The following is a 19,999-nucleotide window of genomic DNA, read 5'->3' as shown; positions in this document are numbered from 1 at the left end:
GGTGACATTGTTTAAACAATAATTAAGCCAAAAAAAAGAAAAAGATATCTCCAATTCCTGGGACTTCTCAGATACATGAGCCATTAAATTCCTTTTTGATTTATGTTCGGTTCAGATTTTACCTGGGATTTCTGTGTTATAACCAGAAGAATTCTAGCCAATAGAGTTCTGGAGCTGAAATGAAGTTTTGAACCACTGAAAATGATTTTCCTTAAAGGTGTTCTAACATATTGTGATTTGGGGCAATTTCTTTCTCTTAGTGGATGAAAAATGGAAGGATGGGAAAAGGGAATCCCAGGAAAATTGAAAAGTCTCAAGGCCAAGAGTTGAAAGTAAACTAAAAGAAGGAAGGAACTTTTGACACAGAGATACACAGGCTAGTGAGAACCAATAAATACAGAAGAAACTCATTGTTTTGTTCTAAATAAGAAAATCCATAGTTCTCACTGAGGTCAAGAGGTTTCTTGGTTGAAATCACCAGGCAATTTTCAAATTCTAAATGGATAATGTACCCATTTAATATATGGCATATGTGTTATAATAATATATTTCTTAATATTAATTACTTTAAGATATACTTATGGTAACATGGTATTTTCATTTTTGTCCATATTTAGATAGTCATAAGAATGCTAAAAAGGAAAGAAAAATTCCACCTGCCAAGATTTTTCTATATCTAAACACAAATGAAGAAATTGGCTCAGAAGGGGGAAGAGAAAAACCAAATACACAACTATATCTGAGTATGTTTTACACACGGCTTTACACATCTGTTTCGATACCTGCTTATTGTTTACTGAAAGTGAATATTTTATAAAACCTCTTATTTTATGATATGAGAACAAAATAGGCAGGGTTGGTCCAAATTGGAAGGAGCAAGGAGCCACTCATTTTGTGTCTCAGGAAACGCCTGACTTTGGACCCAACCTGTGTCCCACAACCACCACCTGGTGGCAGCGTACTTAAATAGCAGGGATAGCTGAGAGTTACATAAACATCTTTTAAATTTTGACTCCAGCAACATTAAGGTCATTTTGTGGTACCAGATCAATGACTAGATCCTCTCTCCAGAATGGGGGAATTAAAAAACAGGAAATTAGGATACCAGAAACCCGGGTGGGTGTGGAGTAACTATGGAATACCAGCATATGTCAATGATGACACTATTCACCAGCATTTTCCAATAAGTGATGCTCTTACCACTAGCAGGAGAGTCCAGGTGGTACAAGAAAAAGCCACCCTGAGGATAAGATGGTTGAGCAGAGACCCGAATGAAGGGAAGACACCAGCCATGCAATTATCTAATGCAAAGAAACACTGCAGGTGGTGGAAGCAGCAAGTGCAAAGGCCCTGGGGCAGGGCCATGTTTGACTTCTCAGGTGCAGCAAGGAGGCTAGCAAAGCTCAAGCAGAGGAACAAAGAAAACAGGGCAAATGAATGTGGCTGAAGCAGCGAATAGGGGTCATATCCTTGCCTTTTCTCCAGTTTTTAGAAGCTGCCCGCATTGGCTCATAGCTTCTTCCTCTATTGCCAAAGCCAGCAACAGTGATTGAGTCCTTCTCACGCTACCTTCTGGTTCTCTCTCTGCCTCCCTCTTCCACTTACAATAGTGCCCCTTATCTGCAGAGGATATGCCTCCAAGACCCCCAGTGACTGCCTGAAACCATGGATAATACAAAACCCTACAGATGTATACATATATAGCTATGATAAAGTTAAATTTATAAATTAGGCACAGTGAGAGATTAACAACAACCATAATAAGATGGAATGATTATAACAATATATTATAATAAAAGTTAGGTCAATATGGTCTCTCTCTCAAAATATTTTATTGTACTATACTAACCCTTTCTAAATTGGAAAGTTTTGCCTTTTCACTTAAAAGAAGCACTTCATCGGTTCTCTTTGGCATATCTGAATTACCAGCACCACTACTCTTGTACTCTGGGGCCATTACCAAGTAAATTCTTGCACACAAGCACTGAGATACCACGACAGTCAATCTGATAACCAAGACAGCTGCAGAGTGACTCATGGATGGGCAGAGTCTACAGGGTGCACATGCTGGACAGCTGGACAAAGGAATAATTCACATCCTAGGTGGTCACAGAGCGGGACAGCGTGAGATGTCACCACACTACTCAGAATGGTGGGCAACTTAAAACCTATGAACATTTATTTCTGAATTTTCCATTAATATTTGCAGAGCGCAGTTAACCATGGGTAACTGAAACCTCAGAAAGTGAAACTGTGGATAAGAGAAGCCTTCTGTATACAATTCCTTGGAATTACATTGGCTCCATCCAAATAATTCAGGACAATCTCCCATTTAAAGTCAGTTGGTTCACAATCTTCGTTCCATCTGCAACCTAATTCCCCTTTGCTAGCTACTCTAACATCTTTGCAGGTTCCAGGGATTAGGATGTGGGCATGTCAGGGAGGTCATTATTCTGCCTAGTACAGAAGGTTAGAGAGCAGGTTAGGCCACCGCACATTCTCACTCATAAGTGAGGGTTGAACAACGAGAACACATGGACACAGGGAGGGGAACATCACATACCAGGGCCTGTCGGTGGGTAGGGAGCAATGAGAGACACAGCATTAGGACAAACACCTCATGCATGCTAGGCTTCAAACCTAGATGATGGGTTGATGGGTGCAGCAAACCACCATGGCACATGTATACCTGTGTAACAAACCTGCACGTTCTGCACATGTATCCCAGAACTTAAAGTAAAATTTTAAAAAATAAAAATAAAAAGTATTAAAAAAAAAGAAAAAAGAAAGCAGTTTAGGCAGGCAACTAGAAGGTGGAAAGTTAATACACCAACCTGGGAAACAGTTACACGGTCTGAGATTGTACAGAAATTCTCCAGATCTTTACGCAGTCTGCCCTGAGAACGTTTGCTATCTATGCTATAAAATAGTTTCTGTAAATTAAACCTCTTAATATAACTTTATGATAAGAGTGCTTGTCCTCTATTTCAGGTACTCCCTGGAGTGCAACATTCCAGAAAACCAATAACCTGGGGGAATTCATGAAAATGTGCATGGATTAATAACAACAAATGTATGTAGACGAAGTCGATCCCAACACACAGTCACACTCTTCTACCCTTGCAAAATCACTGTGGAGTTAGTGGAGATTGTTATTCCCATTTTAGAGATGAGAAAACAAAGGCTCTAAACACTACTCTATGCACACAAAACAAGGAAGGTGCAAAACTCCGACTCAAATTCTTAATTTCCGATTCCAGCTTCAGCTTCAGCTTCCTTTTCTTTCTTCCTTTTTTTTTTTTTTTTTTTTGAGACGGAGTCTGGTTTCGTCACCAGGCTGGAGTGCAGTGGTACAATCTCAGCTCACTGCAACCTCTGCCTCTGGGTTCAAGCAATTCTCCTGCTGCAGCCTCCCCAGTAGCTGGGACTACAGGCACCCGCCACCACACCCAGCTAATTTTTTGTATTTTTAGTAGAGATGGGGTTTCACCATGTTAGCCAGGATGGTCTCGACCTCCTGACCTTGTGATCTGCCTGCCTCGGCCTCCCAAAGTGCTGGGAATACAGGCATGAGCCACCGCACCCGGCCCAGCTCCCTTTTCAAAATGCCACATAGCTCCAAGCAATCAAACTGTCCTATGACAGCGGTGCCCAGGTAGTTTGACTCAAATATTTCCTCATCTCCAGGGGCTCCCAAATCTCTAACCCTCTGCAGAAGCTTTAACGTGGAGGGAATGGTGTGCTGACACCTATAGAAGGTAACACGAGTCAAACAGGGGGCCTCTCTGTCATGGACTGATTATTACATGGCAATTAGATACTTTTGATAATACATCCAGAGAAAGATGATCCAACTACTCACAGAGCATAATGGCCTATCAGGAATAATCTGTGCTCATCTCCTACAACTTTGCTACAGCAACAGAGACCAGGAATGCTAGGAAGGCACCCGAGGCCGGGTGTGGTAGCTCGCAAGTAATCCCAGCACTTAGGCAAGCCTTGGCAGTAGGATTATTTGAGTACAGGAGTTTGAGACTAGCCTGGGCAACCAACACAGCAAGACGTCTTCTCTACAATTTTATTTTATTTTATTTTAACTTATTTTATTTTATTTTATTTTTTGGAGACAGAGTTTTGCTCTTGTTGCCCAGGCTGGAGTGCAATGGCGTGATCTCAGCTCACTGTAACCTCTGCCTTCGGGTTCAAGCAATTCTCCTGCCTCAGCCTCCCAAGTAGCTGGGATTACAGGCACCTGTCACCACACCTGGCTAATTTTTTGTGTTTTTATTAGAGATGGGGTCTCATCATGTTGGCCAGGCTAGTCTCAAACTCCTGACCTCAGGTGATCCACCTGCTTCAGCCTCCCAAAGCAATTTTTTTTTAATTAACCAGGCATAGTGGTGTACCTATGTAGTCCAGCTACTAGAGGCAGGAGGATTACTTGAGCCCAGGAGTTCAAAGCTGCAGTGAGCTATGACCATGCCACTGTACTCCAGGCTGGGCAACAGAGTGGGACACTGTCTCTAAAAATAAATAAATAAGTAAGTAAGATATCCAGCCAGGACATCCTGCTATGGGACCTCAGGAATGTCACTTGCCCTTCTAAAGTCTCAGTCTCTCTACCTGTAAGGAAATATCTACTCTATGAGGCCACTGTGAGGAATAAATGAAATAATGTTGTGTGCTATAGGAACCTCCGGGGGAGACTAGCTGGCCCACACAGCTTATTTGAGTGGGTTTCTCTTTCTGCACCTAAAATAGTCTTGCAAAAAAAAAAAAAAGAGTATGTGAAAAAGCTAAGAACAATTCTCAGCTAGACTTCCCAAGAAATGTGAGGGTTCTTTCTTTCCAGAAGCCTGGAGTATTGTACATACAAGGTACTCTTTTTGTTCATGAATTCACTGATTCGTCATTGGTGATTAACAAATCACCAGGTATTGCGAGCCCTCTTAGCGCAGCCAACAGCGCGTCAGTCTCATAAATCACCAGGTATTGAGCGTCTACTATCTACCAGGCACTGTTCTGGGCTCTGGTTTGAAACAAAATAGACAAGATCGATTTCTGGTCCTATGCAGTTTACCTTCTAGTGAGGGGGAGATAAGTAATGAGGATAACTTTTGGAGAGCAATAGATGTGCTAGAGAAAATAAAACAGCATAACAAGCTCAGAAGTGGAAGAAGTTATCTAAATTAGGTAGTCAGGAAAGGCCGTTTTGAGGAGCTGAAATTTCAGTCAACACCTAAAGGAAAGATAAGGAGATACCAGTAGTTTAGGGATCTGGGGACAGAATATTCCAGGAGCGAAACAAGAATAAAATGGCCCTAAAGTGGGAATGAGCCTGGCATAGTCCCTGAACAGAAAACCACTTCCACTGTTTGCTGTGAGGGCAAGCCTCCTGCAGCAGCCTGTCCATCTGCACACTGGAACTCAAAAGCAGGAAAATGCTGATGCTTATTATTTACTCCCATGAGGCTGGAAGACACCATGTCCAGTGGAAATGAGCTCTGAGACAGACAAAGCGAAGAACGTATGTTTGAGGCCACACACCTGGGTTTGAATCCTAACTCCATAGTTTGAGCAAGTGACTTACCAGCACCGTGCCTCAGTTCCCTCGCCTGTAAGGCATGGGTAATATCAGTGCCTACCTCACGAGGTGCCAGTGAAGCCTGAAGGAATTCAACACTTGGAGCCAAGCCTGGCACACATGATACAATATCGTCTACCACCAGTGCTGCCACTACCACAGCGACTGTTATTCCATCGGATCCAAATCTCCATCTCCCTGTCCCATCCTAAAATAACCATGGTTTGTCTCTGATTTGCTTTTTGCTATGTGGCAGCATGAGTGCATCCACCTTGACTAAAGTGCACCAGTTCAACTCTTTTTTTTTTTTTTTGAGACGGACTCTCGCTCTGTCGCCAGGCTGGCTGGAGTGTAGTGGCACAATCTCGGTTCACTGCAACCTCCACCTCCCGGGTTCAAGTGATTCTCCTGCCTCAGCCTCCTGAGTAGCTGGGATTACAGGCATGTGCCACCACGCCCAGCTAATTTTTGTATTTTTAGTAGAGATGGGGGTTTCACTATGTTGGCCAGGATGGTCTCGATCTCTTGACCTCGTGATCCATCTGCCTCGGGGTCCCAAAATGTTGGGATTACAGGTGTGAGCCACCAGCTCAACTCTTAATCCACTCCTTGGGCATGGTTCTTCTACCCCTGAATTGGGTGTGTAAGGCAGTCAAACCCCTCTGCAAGGGATTATAATAGTTTATGAATCTAAACAGTGACAGTTGTTTTGCTACCCTTTCCTCTATCAAATAAAATGTGCAAAGTAAGGAAATCCCATATATGAAGTACATTTTGGTCAAGTTTATATAAACAGTATTTTCAGATCACCTTCAAACACATCTGATCTCAATTTAGGCAGCAATGACTTAGACAAACAAACAAGATTGGGAAAGAAAAGGGAGAGAGGAAAGGGGAGGAGGAGGGAAGGAAAAGAAAGAAATCCCACCCTAGAGAAGGATAACTCTCCATTTACTCCTGTCCCCTCCAGCGCCCCTTGGCAGAGTATTAATGTTTTATTTTTACAAGTCCCTTGCAATTTTTGCTAAATTAATTCCTAGTTATTTTGTCTCTCTGGTTGGTTCTATACACATAGTATTTTTTCCCATTATATTTTCACAATGGGTGGCATAAGCATATAGGAAATCTATAAATTTTACATTGTTTTTTCCTTACCAGCCACCTTAATGAATTCTATTATTATTTCTAATAGATTCATAGGAGGATTAGTAATCTTAAGTTTTCCAAAAAGAAAAATTGTAATAATTACCTGCAAATTGTAATAATTCTACCTCACCGCTTTCTTCTTTTGCTCTTCTAATTGTATTATCTAATAATTCCTGAACAATGGTTAAATAATAGTAAAAATAATGAGCATTTCAGGCTTGTTCTGGATTTAGTGGAAATGCTTCTAGTGTCAAACCACTAAAGATGATGCTGGCTTTAGGTATGACCCTATTTTAATAGCAGGTTGTTCTGAAAATCAGAAATACGTATTTCTTTTTATAAGATATCTTTTTAGTATCCATAAAATAAATCACAGATTTTTCTCATTTGCCCATATTAACAATAAATCACATTATTACATTCCCCAAGATTGAACCATCCTTCCATTCTTAGAACAAATCCCATTCTGTCAAGACTGATAACACCTTTCAATGTGATCATTTATATGTCCATTTCTCCATTCTGTGAGTTATTTCAGATCACTGGTCATGATTGGTTCATGTTTCAGCCCAGCACATAGCACATGATTGATAATACATGTTTAATGAGTAAATACATGAATGAATAACTAAATAACAGCTGCACAGAATTAATAACTAAATAACAAGTCCCCAGACACCCTTTGCACCTCTTCCAGTCTCTCTAATCCCTCTAATCCCTTTTCTAAAAATAGCACCCTTGAACCCCTCTTTCTCTATGGGGAAACTATTTCATGTGGCTGCAATAGGGCAATTACATGGAACAGTTTCACCATAAAGAACCCCGCTTCTCCACTCTCACCACCACCCCAAGCCAAGGGGCTGGCTACATCTCCTAGGCCCGATTAGAATCCCACACAAATATTGCTTTAGGAATGGGGCACAGGACCCAACCTGGGCCCAAGGCATCTCTAGGAATTTCCTACAGAGGCTCTTAAAACTGTTTCCAAAAAGATCAATAAACATAAAATATGTTTGTCTAGGAATGCTTCTTACTATCTTGCCTAAACTGTGGTGAGACAGCCTGTCTGAGAATGAAGTCAGGTAGAGACAAACATGGCAAAGAATGGAAAGAGACAGGGGCCTAGTAACATCATTTGAGCCCCTGGATCCAGTTTTTTCTGAAGCCAAGTTATCCGCAGACTTCTCAATCACATAAGGCAATCAATCATCTTTTTTTGTTGTTTACAATAGTGTAAGTTCAATTTCTGTCATTTGCAACTGAATAAAACATTGTCTAATTCACATGTTGCTTTGTTTCCTTGTATATTCTTAAATAAGGTTGAAAAAAAATTTGAAGGCAAGTAAGTCCTAAGTAGTGAGTATAAACAGCAACAACAAAAAAGCAAACCATCTTCTTTTAATTAATGGCAGGATGGGTTGAAAAGCTCCCTTAGTGAATTATAATTTCAGAATGAAATTCCCAAGACAGTTATAGAGGAGCTTGTTAAACCGCAAAAACCAATGAAATCAGGAGATTACTTTAACGGGGCGGTGGTTCAATCCGTTCCAGAGAGATCATCCATTATGCAAAACCAAAACCCTTAAAACTTTCTGACAAACAACCCTAGCAATCTTTCATTCATCTAAAGTCTCGAGGCCTCTCTCCTGACTTGATTTAAAAGTGAAAATGCCTGGTATGATTTACAAAACTAAAAAATAAAAATAAATAAATCATGTTAGGATGTTTAGAGAACACCGGTGAAAGCAGCGAGATTTCAAAATAGAGAGTTTCACAGGGACTTGGTGAGCAATCCTGCATTCCCAAATGCCTTCCGTTCTGCAGAAGCACCAAAGCAAACAGGCTCCTGGCATCCTAAATGCCTCTGAACTTACCCGGGGCAAGTGGCATCCGTTCCTACTGAAGGCTCAAGAGAATGTCAGCGTGGAAGTCCACAGAACCTGTCCACCTCCTTACCCCATTTCTTTTGTGGAGAATTCTGGCTGCAGTTAGCTCATGAAATCATACTTTTTTCCTCCTTCAGCTCAAGTTACAATAGACCAAATTCTGGAATCCAGTTCTGATTATTCTCTGGAGAGCTACTTAAGAGCTGCTTCAGGGTTTAAAATCCCTCATTCAGACATAATCTTGAAATAAAAGACTATATTCAAATGAAAAATGCATTACAGCTTTCTCTTTAGGGCCTTTAACACTGATGGCCCTAAGTACTGATGCTCAGGATAAAGGAAGGCATTGAAGGAAAATGAAGGAGAAGAGTAAGAGAGAAAAGAAAAATGGGAGAGAGAAGAAAGAAGAGGAGAGAGACATTTCATCTGTCACAAGTTCTACATAAGGCACTTTGAATGCCATTTCATGTCATCCTCATGTAATCCTTTGGCAGCGGGTAATATTGAGCTCATTCTGCAGATGGAGAAATTGAGGCTTAGTTACACTAAATAATTTGTCCAATAGATTCTGGCTCAGACATACAAAATATGCTCCAAACCATGTTGCTTCTATTCTATAGCTTCCTCCTTCTGAAGGGTCTAATACAGAAATGTGTTCTGGAACCAAAGTCTTTTCGTAGGTGAATGGACCCTACGGAGTTAAAACACCTTCATCACCTAAGAAGCAGAGATTAATACAAGTAATCTGTTGTCCAAGAAAACTAGTATGTGGCAAAGCCAAGCCTGGAATCCAATTTTTCTAAATCTAAGATCTTAATCCACCTGAGCATAATCTATTTTATAAGTGCAAGTTATCAATAGAGATCAAATACAAGCACTCCTGATTAACGAGTGAAAAACTGAGAATTTCCCCAGTTTCAAGAGAATGTTAATTGAGAACAGAGAGGAATTTATTCGCGACTTTTCTTTTTGCTGCCTCAATGTTCTTGCTTATATCAGGCTTTTGTGGTTGTTGCAATATATCCGGGAGGTATTTCCCCCATGCTGTTGCAAAATCTGTAAAGGAAGAAAAAGAAAAAACCCTACACTAAAATAGCACACGTAAGCCACGATTCTGGCCACTGTACAGGGTACACAGGGTATGGGCGTGCCAGTTGTTTTCTGAAATGAGTTTAAACAGGAGGTCACAAACCGGTGGCCAGCTGGCTGTATCCAGCCCACAGATATATTTTGTTTGTCACACAATGTTGGCCCCCACTGGGCTTTTAAGAAACTTAAATCTGTTGCCAACATTAAAAATCAAAAGATTTCAAATCAAAACCTGGATTTCCAGTTTCTCTTACAAAGGGGATGATCTCATAACCCCAATGCCACATGTGCACATTGGAAAAAAAAGTAGCTGGACTGCAGCAGCGGCTTCCCCTTCAGCCAGAGCACAGGTAGCCACTTGAGCTTCTCTCCACCTAATCTACCTCGCTCATTCATACGACCTGCCTGAGCCCTGAAGTTATGTGACCTTTGCTTTAAAAGGGTAAGGAGGTACACACTGCAAAGCCAATCATTATTTGGGTTTTCCCAAACCATCCCAAGTAACAGACTATTTGGTCAATATTATGACAGCTGTGATAGAAAGGAAAGCATATATGAGACTAAAATGGTTTCAGAAATGGACAAACTCAGTAGTTGAGACTATATTTGGATTTCTGCTCTAGGATACTCATGTTGTTTAGAAAATACATTCACTTTTATTATTTCATTTATTCCTCCCAACAATCCAAAAGGAAGCAATTACCCTCAGATAAACAACTGAAGCTAAGTGATGTCAGATAAGGTATCCAGCCAAGATTGTCCAATTTATAAATCTCAAAGCCACATTTTCAACCCAGATTTGTCCAGTGACAAAAACAGTGCTTTCAGAATCATAAAAGAACACCCTGGAGGGCCATGAAGCTTGTCTCCACCCCAGGGCCTTGGCACTTGCTGTTCCCTTCAAGTGGAGACCTCTCCACCCAGGTCTTCACACGGAAGGGTCTTACTCTGTTACTCTATTTACATAACCTCCAAAGAGAGGTTTTCCCTAATCATCCTACTTAATATAACCCATATGTTGTCCTGGCATCATGGTACACGCCCATAATCCCAGCACTTTGGGAGGCTGAGATCAGAGGATTCCTTGAGGCCAGGAGTTTGAGACCAGCCTGGGCAACAAAGTGAGATTCCTGTCTTTAAAAAAATTTTTTTTTAAATGATAATAACCAACATGCACACACACATTCCCCAATTACTTTCCAGGACTTTGCTACTCAAAGTGAGATCCAGACAGCAGCAGCAGCAGCTAGTAACCTTTTAGAAACGTGGACTCCTGAGCCGGGCACGGTGGCTGATGTCTCTAATCCCAGCACTTTGGGGAGACCGAGGCAGGCAGATCACAAGGTCAAGAGATAGAGACCATCCTGGCCAACATGGTGAAACTCCATCTCTACTAAAAATACAAAAATTGGCTGGGTGTGGTGGTGCGCACCTGTAGTCCCAGCTACTCGGGAGGCTGAGACAGGCGAATCGCTTGAAGCAGAGATCGCACCACTGCACTCCAACCTGGCAACAGAGAGTCCGTCTCAAAAAAAGGAGAAGAAAGAGAAATGTGGACTCCCAGGCCCCTCTTCAGACTGGCTGAATCCGAATCTACATGTTAACAAGATCCCCAGATGATCCTAAACTTTACAAAGCACTACACCACACAGGTGCTGCCCAACAGAAATATAATGTGAGTCACAGGTGTCATTTTAAATTTTCTAGTAGCCACATTGAAAAGGTAAAAAGAGGCAGACTTAATTGCAAGATGTTTTACTTGATCTGAGTATAATTTCAACATGTAGTCAATCTAAAATTATTGAGTAATCTAGTATTCTGTATATCTTATACTTACAGCACATTTCAATTTGGACATTTTACCCATTCAATAGCCACATACAGACAGTAGCTACCACACTGGACAAAACAGCTCTGGGCCATCCATTACTTTGTTTTTCTTTGTAGTCTTTATCACCACCAGAATTTGTATTACATGTCATTTGGCTCTTTGTTTGCTGTCTCTACAACCCTCCTACTAAAATGTTAGTTCCAGGAGAACAGGTGCTTCATCTATCTTATTCATCACTTTATCCCCAGTACCTAATACAGTGCAGGGCATATGGTACATATTTTTTAAATAATTGAAGGAATGAATGAATGAACATAGGATATGTGCTTCCTAGTACTTGATATGTGGCAGTGTGGTACAGGAGAAGACATCAGCACTTTGAAATTAGACAGCAGGTTCAAATCTTAGCGCAGGCACTGAATAGTCAAGCAACCCTGAGCTAATCATTTACCCTCTCGGAGCCACCTGTAAAGCGAAAGTCCTGCTACATATATCACCATATCATCACAACTCTCAAATGAAATAACAGGATATAATGGTAGGTAGCACCAATTGCCACAATAGTTGGCATTCAATAAACACCAATGAAATTCTATCCTTCTCCATTCTCTCCCCAGTTGTCACATGCAAAATATGCTGCTGAACACTGACCATTTTCCTCTGGGTAGCATAAGCATGACTTTGTAGAGCATTTTCCTGAGTTACTTTCCCCTAGCCAATGGAATGGGTATATTCACTGTTGACAGTGAAGACAACTTAAAACCATGGAAGAGCTCCCAGCTAGCTACTCAGGAGGCTGAGTCAGGAGAATCGCCTGAACCCAGGAGGCAGAGGTTTCAGTGAGCTGAGATCATGCCACTGTACTCCAGCCTGGGTGACAGAGCAAGACTCCATCTCAAAAGGAAAAAAGCAAACAAACAAACAAAAACCATGAAAGATCACTTCTCATTGCCCTGAGGCTGGATGGCTTCCATTGTAAAGTGGTCATGGTTACTGTACACTCTGAAAACCATGAGAGAGAAAACAGCTCATGTCATCTCTGTCACCTTGATGAGTTCTGCAGTGGCAGCCCGTTGGCCTGGCCCAAGGTCCTATCCCTTGGAAGAGTTTAAAGTCTTTGCCTAGAGAGCTTGTAATAAGCTCATTCTGAAAACTGCACTGTGGCTTTGCCTTTTTGTGGAAAGGGAGAGGGAAGAGGGCATGAAGGGTTTAAGCTCACCTGATGTATTAATCCTGGCCTGTGTCAATTCACCAAGTGAGGCTTGCTTCTTCCTAGATTTTAACACATGCATCCCAATCCATTAGTCTATCTTGCCCTGAAAATCTGATGCACACGTTCTAATCTCAGATGTATTTTTATATCACATTAGATCAACAGCATAGGAGGAAAGCAAAACCCGGATTTAGACATAACTGAAGTGACACTGAGGAAGTGAACCTGCTAGGGCTGTTGAGTTGAATATGAGAAAATCCCAAGCCAGTTGTGCAGAGAGCAGCCCCAGTTTCTTCTTGGCTCTCCCTCTTGCTGAAAACACAAAAACCAGAAACACACACAGAATTCACAGGCTACTGGAAGCACATTTAAACAAAATAACAATAAATAAATAGGGGAAAAAATAAAACTTTTAATTAACCTGTGGATCTCTAAAAAGTCAAATAGATTCCAGCTAGCATACCCGGTATAGGAAGGAATTACACCGTTTAGGTACAGATGCCACCATTTATTTTATTTTATTTCTTTGAGACGGAGTCTCACTGTCTCCCAGGCTGGAGTGCAGTGGTGCGATCTCGGCTCACTGCAAGCTCCACCTCCCAGGTTCACGCCATTCTCCTGCCTCCGCCTCCTGAGTAGCTGGGACTACAGACGCCCGCCAGCACGCCCGGCTAATTTTTTGTTTTTAGAAGAGGCGAGGTTTCACTGTGTCAGCCAGGATGGTCTCGATCTCCTGACCTCGTGATTCACCTGCCTCGGCCTCCCAAAGTGCTGGGATTACAGATGTGAGATGCCACCATTTACAAGATGAAGAGTCGGACTAGGAAACCAGGAGAAAGAGTTTCTGACACTGGAATCAATCCCACTGATCAGTGCCATCTGATACCGAATCAATGCCACTGTTTCCTTTTCTACAATACAGTGAGAATGCTGCCTCTATTTCTATATGGAAGTGAGAGAGGAGTCTGAAGAGATAGATGGAACTGATGAAAATTTCACCAATGCCTCAAAGCACTGCTGTCTGTGGTAAGGCTGGAGAGTGGTCCAAAGCAGTCCCAGCACACTCAGATCCTGTGGGTCCAACTGGTCTTCCCAAAAGCACAGCTGGAGGGCTAATGATTCTCTCTGTGTTAGACAGACACGTATTGGCAGGCAGCTTGTTCCTAAGAGAATTTTGTGTCCAATGCTTTCAATCAGCACCACAGGGCTAGATGCTGGGGTGGGGATGAAGGACACAGAGACATCACATGGTCCCCTTAAGTGAGGATCAGGGGAATCTTGTTCTATCCACACCTCTTCACCTTCACAATTCTGTGAGTGGCTACCAAATATTGACACTGAGCCCCAAATACCACAAGCGTTGGTTGGGGCATACCACAGCGCTGGAATAATATATTCAGGAGCCACGTCAAGCAAGGTAGTTTCTATACTTTCTCTTCCTAACACCAGCAAAAAGGAATCTAGGAAATCTGGCATCTTCTATTCTCTCATTCAGAACACTCTCCAGACCGGGTCATGGGACTTCCTGATACACATTCCACCACACACCCTTCATTAACTTTATTTTAAGTCACCCAAATAAAACACCCCCCCCCCATTTCCAGCTGCCACAAACCCAAACACCTCAGATCTTGTAAAGATTTGATCTTTCTGCCTCCCTGAAAGGGCATTTGACAATTCTCATAATTCTAAAATTAGAATTGGAAAAAAAACAAAAAACAAAACGCAATTACCCTTATAAGGCCAAAGCTACCCCACAGAAGAAACCAGAACATTCCTACAACCAGCAATTAAACAACTAAAACCTTCCCAGACATCATGCCCGTTCTTTATTTTGCTGTTGCTGCATTAATCATCCTAACACCTTTTTAATTATGATCACAAACTGAAAGCCATGGCTTCTGATGTTATAAATACTGATTTTCCAGTTAAATTGGGCATTTGCTGTTTTATGTTTTGATAGGAAAGGGCTGTTTGAAGCCTCCTAAAATACTGCAATTAGTTTTCTCTGTTGAAACAGACAAGACATTAACAGACACATTTGCTGCTTCCCTGTAATGTGCTGGAATGTTTATGCCTAAGTGTACTTCTCTCAAGCTTTTAAAGCATAAGGCATATTTTTTAAAGTGGAAGAAATCAATCATAATACACACATTTATTATATATTTCTGAAGTTAAGTTATTTCTAAAACTTTCCCAGGCTGTAATTTAAACCTAGAAAGCACATCCCCTCAACGGGCAGGCAACCTGTCAGGAAACAATCTTTATTTTACCTATTGGCTCTGCTAAGATGATAACATCACTTTAGCTGACAAAGGCTGTGTTTCTGTTTGACAATCGCAATTAATTACCGAAATGGAATGGAGACGGAACCAGCCATGCAGATCTGTTTCCCAGAAAGATATAAAACAGGAGGAGAGAGAGAAAGAGAAAAAACAAAGGCGAAGGAGGTTTGCGTTTGGGGCATCTGCACCAGTGCCGTTTAAAATGTTATGGCTGGCAGGAAAGCTGGATTATTAATTTATTTTACCTGCACTTAACTTTCTAGTCCTCTCTTCTCCCTTTCTCTCACCACCGGCAGACGGTGGGAAAGGAGGGAGACGAACATCTCACAAAACAGAAGCTCCAATCTGTTGCGAAGGAGGCGGAGATTAGACAGGGCACGGTCTGGGGCATAAAAACTCTCAGGGCACCAACTGTCATGCAGACATTGAGGCTTCTGGTGCAAAATCAACTCCGTGCTCATTCAGCCAAGGGGGATGGAAAGTTATGGAGGTGGAAGACATCCCTTCTTTACTAGAAAGCCAAAACGCCAGCATGATCTTTGTAACTGTTCCCTATTCATTTTGCTCTGACCTTAACACACTCAAGCTGAATTCCAGCCACGCAAATGCGTTTAAGGGTAATTTTAAGAGATTGCAGGGGACCTCAAATCCCCTTAGTCAATTTAGCCATCCTGTCTCACTCCTCAGTGTCCTCAGCCCAGAATCCCAGAATCCCGCAAGAGCCTGGGTTCGGAAACACCCAGCAGACACGAGGGCTGGGGATTCCCAGGCTGGGAGCTGGGCAGATTCAGACAGCACCTCCTTGGATGAGGAGCGCGGGAGGCAGGGCAGGGTGACACCTCCTCCCCTCGCGAAAGAAATAAAGTGATCTTTCGCTGGAGTCCAGCCCTCTCAGCGGATCCCCCTGAGCAAAGCAGTCAGGGTTTGCAGAGCCCTAGCGGGGGCTTGGGCCTCTCAGGACGGTGCCTGGATGCTCGAAGGGCGTGGAAAGCCGCGGCTTGCCCTCCGCGTCTACCCCACGCGTCTCCACCAGCCCGCGGAGCCCAGGGTCCTACCTGTACCACTCCAACCCCTTTTCGTAGTTCCTGTCGAAGAAGTGCGGCTCTACGCCCACCGCCCGCACGTCCGGGTGTACGCGGATCGCCTCCAGCAGCGCGCGGGTCCCACCTTTCTTGACCCCGATGATGAGCGCCTGTGGCAGCTTCTTCTCCCCATAGTCGGGGGTGCTGACGGCGCCGCCCCTCTCGCTGCTCCCGTTAGCCGCTCTCCGGCCTGCGAGATCCTCGTCGGTGGTGCTGGACTCCTGCGCTTCCCTCTCTGGCAGCGCGCTCTGAGCCGTGATCATCTCGCTGGGGGCCAGCGGGGTCCGGAGCCAGGCGTCCCGGGCGCCTCCGCCGCCGCTCGGCAGTCCCCAGCCGTCGGTCCCAGGGGCGGCGGGCTGCTCAGGGGGCTCGGGCGGCTCCCCGCGGCTCGCGTTGTCCAGCGGCGGCGGCGCGGGTGGCTGCGAGGGGGCGCCGAGGCGCACGGCGGGAGGCAGTAGAGAGGGTGGCGGCGGGCTCGGCGGGGGCTCGGCGGCGGCGCCCGGCGACTCCTGCAGCGCCAGGGGGAATTGCAGGGAGCCCGAGCCGCCCAAGAGGCTGTAGCACAGGTAGGTGACAGACAGGGACAAGGTGCACATAAAAAGCAGCTTGCGCGCCGGCGGCCCCTTAGCAGAGGCGCCGGGCGGCGGCGGCGCGGCCAGAGGTGGAGGCGGAGGCGGAGGCGGAGGAGGTGCGGGCCACCGGGCCATCGCGGCTCCCGGCTCGCGGCGGCGGCGGCGGCAGCCCCCGGCGCTGCCCGGACATGGTTTCAGCCGCCGCCCCCGCCGCCGCCGCCGCCGCTGCCCAGCCGCCCCGGCTGCATGAAGCGACGCCGCTGCGCCCCCGGCCCTGGCCGCTGTCCCGCTGCGCCAGGGGGGAGCCCGGCCGCATGGCCCCCCGCCTCAGGCTGCCCGCCGAGTCCGGGTGGCCCCTGCACCACTGCCCCCCCCCCCTCAGCCTCAGGCAAGGGGACCGAGGGGGGCGCGTGGACCCGCCGGCGGCACCTGCTCCGTCTGCAGCGCCCCCGCTTCCCCGGCTCCGCTGAGGCTCCTGCTTCAGCCTCTGCCGCCGCCGCCGCGCGCTGTTGCAGCCCCGAGTTCCTTCCCCGCTGCTAACTTTCTGCCGGGAGAGGAGACGCGCAGAGGGGAGGAGGAGGGGGCCGGGCGCGCGCCCGGCGCCGCCGAGGGAAGGGGGGTGCGCTTCGCGCGCGCCTGCGAAGGGGGGCGCAGGAGCGGAGGCGTGCGCTAGGGCTGGGGCACCCGGGAGAGCGGAGATCGTGCCCCCCAGCCCCCCAGCATACACTCACTTGGGGTGTTCCCCACCCTACCTCGCGTACTCCCCTCCCTTGGGAGCTCGGGACGCCGTGTTCTCCATTCCTTTGCCCCAGTACTTTTAGAGAGGTAGAGCCCAAAGCCAGTCGCCGGTGCCGCGCACCGGGAGCTGGAAGACAGCGGGTGACGAAGCTCTCGCTTCCGCTTTTCCCCTGGGACTCCAACTCAGCCCATCCCCGACCCTCCCTTCTCTCGCCCGGGATATCCTCCTGCCTTTGGCCTAGGAGTGAATCCTTCTCTACAACCGCTTTCCCATCCCAACTTCCATCTTTCCAGCCACCCTCCCCACCCCCATCTTCTCTTGAAGCTCCTGATGGGTGGAGCTTTGACACAAGCCCCCAGGTTTCCCAGCCCCAGAGCTTTTCACTCTGTCCCGTTACCAGATGAAAACACTTTCTGGTCCAAGAGATGAGGCTATCCCCTCCTCGACACGCTTAATCACAGGTGCACACACCTGCGCCTCTTCGGGGGCATTGCCACTAACGGAGTTCATGGTTTCCTGGACTGAAATAGTGTGGGACCATTGTCGCTCTGAACACTTAATAAGCAGAGACAAGCTGGGTTGCAGGGTGTCTGTGCATCGCCTTGCTGAAATTTTTTAAGTGTATTTTCTTTGCAGAGAGATCTCCACCCCTCACCTCCCTCTCCTGGGGGAAAAATGGTAAACATCAGAAGGCTTTGGAAGATTCACAAATAGGCTTTGCTTCCTGTTGCATCTTGCTCAGGAAAGTGAGGGAAATGGGAGAAAGAGACAAAGTGATCAACTGAGGCACTCCAGCAAACTCTGCTTTCCGCAACAGGGGCTGGCTCTGCACAGAGCTCCGCCAGGTGCCTCCTGGGGGTGGCTCTAGTGAGTCCCATTTGCCCCCCAGCCACAGCTGGGTGCCTGACGGGGCTGCTTTCCCCTTGTTGGCTGCTGTGACTGGCATCTCTGGTTTTGTTTGATCACGTAGTAGGAAAAAACCAGTTGAAAGACAATGTATATAATGTCTAAATATTAACGAGATACCTAGTGCCAAAGAGGAAAAAAAAAATATTAATCAAATAAGATGAAGAACACGGACTTTTCCCTGAGTGAACAAAAGCTCACTGCTGCTCTCAGCTGGACACGAGTTTCCTTCACTGCAGCTTTAGTTCAGATAAAGATTATTCCTTTATAATATATATTTTATGGTACACTGGAGACCTCTGAAATGCAGAGTCTGGTGTCCTGTAAATCATTCTGTGTAACTAGGGATGCTTTTTCAAACAGCACACAACTGCGTTACTGTAATGTCAATGGGAAGGGGCCAACTGGAACGAAGAGAAACACAAGCACTGCCCAGCCCTTGTTGTGCTCGGAGATGTGCTCCAAGGTGGTCATCCAGGAAGCCTGGGTTGCACCAGATATTGCCATGTCAGCGACCAGTCTCCCTTTCAAGGCCCAGGCACTAGGATGTCCGGCATATGGCCCAGGTCCTCCTTGCAGTTCCTGCCTAACACCCAAACTTTGCTATCTCCCCTCTCAGCAATCCCAACCAATCAGCTCCATGCCCAGTTTTACTAAAGATGGCTCTCAAATTTGGAAAGGTTTTGGAAAAGCGGTATCAAAACCAACAGTGGCAAATGGAGATCTGAATGTGGCCAGCACAGTGGTACTAAAAAATGTAAAGAGGCTGCAATAGTTTAAATTGGGGGTTTTCCCAAAAGAGGGGGGAAAAAAAAACCTTGGAGAGGATGTTACTGTTGAAAAATCAGCAGATCCAGGACTGTGAGCCCCTCCCTCAGAGAGGCTGCTACCCCTTTACATAGAGCAAATATGCTGACGTTTTCACAGTGTCATACAAGTTGCCCCACACACATTTATGTCACTTGCCTTGACACTGCTAGTAAGGACATTTCTCAGTATTCCTTTTGCCTCCAATCCTCAAATAGTCACTTTTTCAACTCTTGAAAGAATAGAGCCCCTTTGGTAAGATGTCAGGCCCACAAGTGATAGAGAGGAGGTGGGCTTTTTTTGAGAGGAACTTTGTAAATTTCACACTTAAGCAGTTGCCTATTTTTTTTATCTACTTTTGAGCCAGGCTTTTTCTAGGAGCAAGTCCTTGAGAAACCTACAATGAAAAGTGGCAGCTACCTACACAGGGCGAACTCTGATGTCATCCAGCCATTCCTAATGGATCTGAAGACTCGATGGAAGATAGTTTTCTGTTTCCCCTGCCAACACCCACGGAATTCCTCTAACTGGTCACCTGGCCTCACTCTGCCTCATTTCTATTCATCCTAGACAACAATAGCAGATCAATGTTTCTGAGGCAATGTTTTTTAGCTCTACCAATGTCCCCTCTGACTCAAAAAACCATTATCTCACTACCTAACTAATAAACTCCAACCTCTTTACCTTGGTACTCAAGGTTCCCCCTACCTTTGGTGGATCTCGCAATCCTGCCAAACCAAACGGTGCATGCTGTCCAAACACAAACACTGCATTCTTCTCTTCTGTCTCCATAGTATCATATGATAATGTTCGAGCAAAGCTGTCATTTGCTAGCTAAGTGGCTTTTGGACAGGTCATT

At 45.2% G+C, this 19,999-nt stretch overlaps 1 protein-coding gene across 1 annotated transcript in view; it reads right to left on the bottom strand.

Annotated features, from left to right (window-relative positions):
- The window catches only part of HS3ST4 (heparan sulfate-glucosamine 3-sulfotransferase 4), a 450,424-nt gene extending 433,162 nt beyond the window's left edge, over positions 1 to 17,262 (bottom strand). Inside the window, exon 1 of the mRNA XM_023192912.3 lies at positions 16,090 to 17,262. Coding sequence (XP_023048680.2) covers positions 16,090 to 16,823 — 734 coding nt within the window. The 5' untranslated portion in view covers positions 16,824 to 17,262. The remainder of the gene's footprint in view (positions 1 to 16,089) is intronic.
- Between the last annotated feature and the right edge of the window lie 2,737 nt (positions 17,263 to 19,999).

This window comes from Piliocolobus tephrosceles, chromosome 17, assembly GCF_002776525.5.
Source record: "Piliocolobus tephrosceles isolate RC106 chromosome 17, ASM277652v3, whole genome shotgun sequence".
Taxonomy (NCBI): domain Eukaryota; kingdom Metazoa; phylum Chordata; class Mammalia; order Primates; family Cercopithecidae; genus Piliocolobus; species Piliocolobus tephrosceles.
This window is presented reverse-complemented; position numbering and strand designations above follow the sequence as displayed.